Source organism: Elephantulus edwardii, unplaced genomic scaffold (genome assembly GCF_000299155.1).
Source record: "Elephantulus edwardii isolate Elephantulus edwardi_28Jun2011 unplaced genomic scaffold, EleEdw1.0 scaffold00021, whole genome shotgun sequence".
Lineage (NCBI taxonomy): Eukaryota > Metazoa > Chordata > Mammalia > Macroscelidea > Macroscelididae > Elephantulus > Elephantulus edwardii.
Genome location: NW_006399771.1, coordinates 13,854,436 through 13,859,595, shown reverse-complemented (window position 1 = coordinate 13,859,595; position 5,160 = coordinate 13,854,436). Strand labels below are relative to the sequence as shown.

Here is a 5,160-nt window from a genome sequence, read left to right as displayed (position 1 = left end):
CTTTCAAATAGTTTTTAAAATATATTAACTCTTTGCAAAGTGAAAGTCATAATAATTTGATTTTAACACAGATAAACCATTTCTCTGAGGATTTCCACATTGATGATGGAAAGAAGATGGCTATTATTCAGCTAACTTTGTATTGATGCTGTACTTGGCCCAAAGTCTAACTCATAGCGAGTGCTAGTGAAATGTTTACCTATTGTTTTAATGCATAGTAACATGTTTTTTTACCCCCAACAATATTGGTGCTTACTGAGATTTTACCACATATACTGCTTACTACTGTGATGAGATTGCAAAAACTAGCTCACTTTGTGAAAATTTGGGTCATGAAAAAATGGAGGATGATGACATCACAATATAACTATATTATTATGTAACTGTCAAATTACATCACTATGTAACTACCAAATAATCTCATTATATAACTTCTAAACTGCTGAGCAGAGAACTTTGGTGGCATAGTTTGGTAGGGAATTGTACCATTAACTCAAAGGCCACACTGTTTCAGTGGTTCAAATCCACTGGGTGCTCCTTGGGAGAAAGATGGGAAATCTTCTCTGAGACTTACAGCCTCTGAAAAATCCACTGACAGCTAGGTATGAGTCACTTCTGACTTGATGATGAAGAGTTTGAAGGTTTTTGTTGTTGTTGTGTTGTTTTGGGGATTTTTTTGGTGTTTATACCATCACTGAGGATCATTGCCCAGTCAATCTGACACTTAACCTTCACTATCACAGCCAACATTACTGTATTACCTGACACTCTAGTGTTCATTACTGACAAGCATATATTGCGAAAGCACAAAATAGCAGAATGGCAAATGTGAAATGTTGGAAAATGAGGAGTAGTTGTATTATCAGGTATCTCTTCCAGCATCTCCCTGTATTATAAACTTTAAGATCTTTACAGTAATTTACCTTTCTTTAAACAACAACTGGCCAAATATTGCCATATATTGTTAATTGCAATATATTGGCATTGTTATTGTTGTGTGCCATTGAAATGGAACTGACCCATAGCTGAACCTCCAGTGAATTTTTTCCATTTTATAAAAAGTTTATTACCGAAAATTACCTATAAACATTTTTGTGAAAATAGTTACAAGTATGTTGAATTGTTTCTTCAGAGACTGTTCTCTGTTGAAGAGTATATTTAGTTTTATCGTCTTTGTTCCATTTGTCTGTGCACTTCCCAGGAAAGAATTCACTAACTTGCAATTTTGAGAACAAGTATGAACATCCCTATTAAGTCAAACTCATGTTATAGTTTATAATTTTCATTTCTCATGCTGGCTTAAGATAATTTTTCTTAATTTATTGAATTATTATTAAATTCTCCCTACTATAATAATTATGAATGGAAGAATAGTATTCTTTAAGAACTATTCTGGGTGATTTACTTTTATTTTAAAATGCCTAATTGTTAAATTGTTAGTTTACTTTGAACTCCTTGTGTGTCTCACTTCTTATGCATACATGCATGTGAAGAATAGAAAGGCTAGACATTGAATCAAGAATATGAATATTCTCTGTGACCTGTTTAAAATAGGCCAAGCTGTATTAATCTTGAAATTATGAACAAGGCCCCTGTAAAATACTATATGACAAAGTACTTTATATCCACAATAATGTCCTTTATTTCTTAAACATTAAACAAATGTAAATTATAATGACTCATTCCTGGATGCTTTTCTTTGGAGAAATTACTTATACCAAGGTGACATTTTGGAAGAAGAAGTTTCTGCTTTCTCACAGCCAAGTTTAGAGTAAAATTAAACAAAGTCAGAATTTGAGCAATGTGCTTACATATTTTCACCATTGTTTGTCCAGATTTCAAAATTGTTGAGCAGCATTTTTAGGTTTAACTCTCTAGATAAAGAATAATACCCTCATTATTCTAAACAGACAGGATTATTTCCCAAATTTTAACAATCAACTGAGGTTTTGCAGCTGTGTATTTTTTCAAAGCTGAAGTAAATGTTCAGTTTTAAGTGTAAAACCTAAGTCAATAAGGGAAATAGCCATTATTTTTGTTATCCCTTTAAAAAAAAACTTTCAGTTTTAAACTTCTAATGATGTCAAGGTTTCCTGTAGATTTTGTTTCTGAGAAGATCCACACTTTCGAGGAATAATTCCATTTTTTTAAATTATTTATATCACTATTTGGAAACAATCCTATTATCTGCAACTAACTCTATGCCTTTTGTTGTTTCTTCCAGTTTAACACTCCCTCAGACAATTGGGCAAGTTGTCATTGAGAAACTAGCCGACTACATTTTGGTAAAAACAACCTTTGGCTTTTCATTGGCCTGGGATGGAATAACTGGAATTTACCTCAAACTCTCTGAGGAACATAAAGGAAAGTCATGTGGTCTCTGTGGAAATTATAATGGTATTCAATCTGATGACTTTGTAATTGGGCAAGGTAAGTAAATGAAGGAGGGATGGTTAGGTAATTTCTGGTCTTCTTTTTACACTATATAAGCGGTTTGCTCTCAGAAGACATGTCTTTGGTTGGGCAAATTAGTCATTTGTCTGTGTAATGATTTTAAGTGAAGTATAAATGTATTTTTAGGTGCTGTTCAGTTGATTCTGATTCACAGAAACCCTGTGAACAAAACCAGTTGGAAACCTTACCAGATTCTTCCCATGCTCATGATCCCTCCTTTGCTGAAGTCCATTGTTGCAACCACTGTGTTGATCTGTATCATTGGGGGCATTTTTCTCCTTCACTGACTCTTTACCTTCCAAGTATGATGTCCTTTTTCTGGGACTGGCCTTTCTTGATAACATGTCCGAAGTATGTGAGATGAATTCATCATCCTTGCCTCAAAAGAGTATCCTGGTTACACTTTCCCCAAGACAGACTGATTTGTTCTCTTGGAAGTTTAAGGTACATTCAATACTCGTTGTCTACCTTAGAGTTCAAAAGCATCAATTGATTTTCGTCATCCTTATTCACTGTCCAACTTCTGTAAACATAGGAAGCCAAGGGAGATGCTATGGCTTGGGACAGGCTTGCCTGATCATTATACTGACATCTTTGCTCATAAACATTTTAAAGAAGTTCTCAACAGCAGATTTGTTCAATGCAATGCCTTTTGATGTATTGACTTTTGAATTGCAAATAGGAAAAAAAAATCATGTCATTTTTGTAAATTGTGAACTAGTTTATGCTGGCCAAATTAAGATCCCAAAGCATGCATGTCAGTGTAAAGACAAAGATACGTTTGATCCAACCTCCTTGTTTCCAAGCCAAGGATAGTGAAACGTTGTTTCAGTTACTTTGGCCATATTTTCAGGCGGCACCAATCCTTGGGGGAAGAAGCCTGTCATGCTGGGAAAGGTGGAAGGTTAGAGAAAGAGGAAAACCTTTAGTGGCTAGATTGACACAGTGACTGCAAAATGGATTTAATATGTGACACAGATCCCAAGAATGACTCAGGATAGGGCAAAATGTTGATTTATTGTTCCTAGGGCACAATGAGTCATAGCCGATTTGATGACACTTTAAAAAAAATAATAGGATTAAGATGCAGGATTAACTTACATAACAAATATTAAGTAAGCATTTATTTCATGCAAAACACTCCTGTAGGAACTTGTGATAAGTCAGTTAATAAAACACAGACTCTTCTCCTAAAGGAGCTTACTTTTGAATGATTTAAACCATTTAGGGGCAAATATGTCTAATTTAGGATGAGAGCTGTCTTATATCTAGCTATAATGAAAAAAAATTAAATGATATAAAAATTAAAGTTTTATAAGTCAAGATAATGAAATTAGAAAATTGTGTAAATCGAGTGAGTATTACTTTGGAAAATTTATAAGATGTGTAATGATGAATCTAGTTATTCATGACTATTTAGTGGATTGTAAATGAGGGACACAGGCAGGAGACATTTGAGAAGTCAAGAAGTAGGTAGCCAGTTTGACGAGATTTTTATTTTCTATATCCTGCAAGGTAGGGTAGTAAAAGTTCTAATTTACTTCTATGACTTTGAATAGAACCCATCCTCTGATTTTTCTCCCATACAAAAGGTATAACGACTACAGATATGCAGTAGTACCTTTATCTTAAGGACTCTCAGTATTTCCTTGAAATTCATTCTGTATTTTACTGATTAGATAAATCTCTGGAGGCAGTTTGATTGAATGCTACTGAATGCATAGTTTCTTAGCAACAATTATAATTGTATTTCTCAGTGCAAACCTTCTCATTTTTCAAAGGATGAGTTTACAAAGAAATAGACTTTTCAGAGTTTCTGTGAATAGAAAAGAATCAATTTTTTGCTTTTAGTCGATAATTCTAGTTCTAGTTCATATCTACATCTAGCTACACAAGAACACTAATGTTCTGGTTTATTATTGTGCTTCTAGCATAATTATAGGTGCCATCTCTTTTTTACTCTTAAAAGTATCCCAATATGGACAGTGACTTATGACATATTTTATACAAGAGATTAGAATTTTAATTTAGGAGAATCCAGACAGTTAGTTGATATAAATGTATGCTGTCATAATAAATAAGACTTTTTGTGACCTTGTTTATGTAACATAGTAAAAAATAGCTGAAATTACAATTAAAAACTGGGAATTAGCATAAACTCTAAGAAATTACAAATGCTGTTTAGTTATTCTAAGATTTGGGCATGGGTACTGAAATGAACCTTTATGAAATAATTTTGTTTCTGAAAACTTATAAAAGTTGATAGTTCTTTGAAATAACATGTGATTAATAAATTAACTTTAAAAGTACTTTGTTGTTGTTGTTATGTGCCGTCGAGTTGCTTGCGACTCATAGCGACCCTATGTACAACAGCCCTAAACCTTGCTTTATCCTGTGCCAATCCCACTGCCTCCGACACACCCATCCCAATTACTACAGTCACTGAATCAATCCACCTCATAGAGGGTCTTCCCCTCCTGCGCTGTTCCTCTGCTCTACCCAGCATGATGTCCCTAGGACGAGTTTAATATGTAACGTTTTCATTGACTTTTCTGATAACATCAGTAGCCAAATACATTTGAAAGGTCTAGAATATTAATATCTGTGTTTCATTGACTATGCAAAGGCATTTGACTGTGTGGATCATAACAAACTTTGGCTAACTCTGAGAAGAATGGGAATCCCAGAACACTTGATCGTGCTAAT

General features: G+C 33.9%; 1 protein-coding gene across 1 annotated transcript in view; it reads left to right on the top strand.

Moving 5' to 3' along the window:
- The window catches only part of LOC102866818 (otogelin-like protein-like), a 209,393-nt gene that overhangs the window by 17,261 nt on the left and 186,972 nt on the right, over positions 1–5,160 (top strand). The window contains 1 exon segment of the mRNA XM_006882584.1: positions 2,225–2,430. Coding sequence (XP_006882646.1) covers positions 2,225–2,430 — 206 coding nt within the window.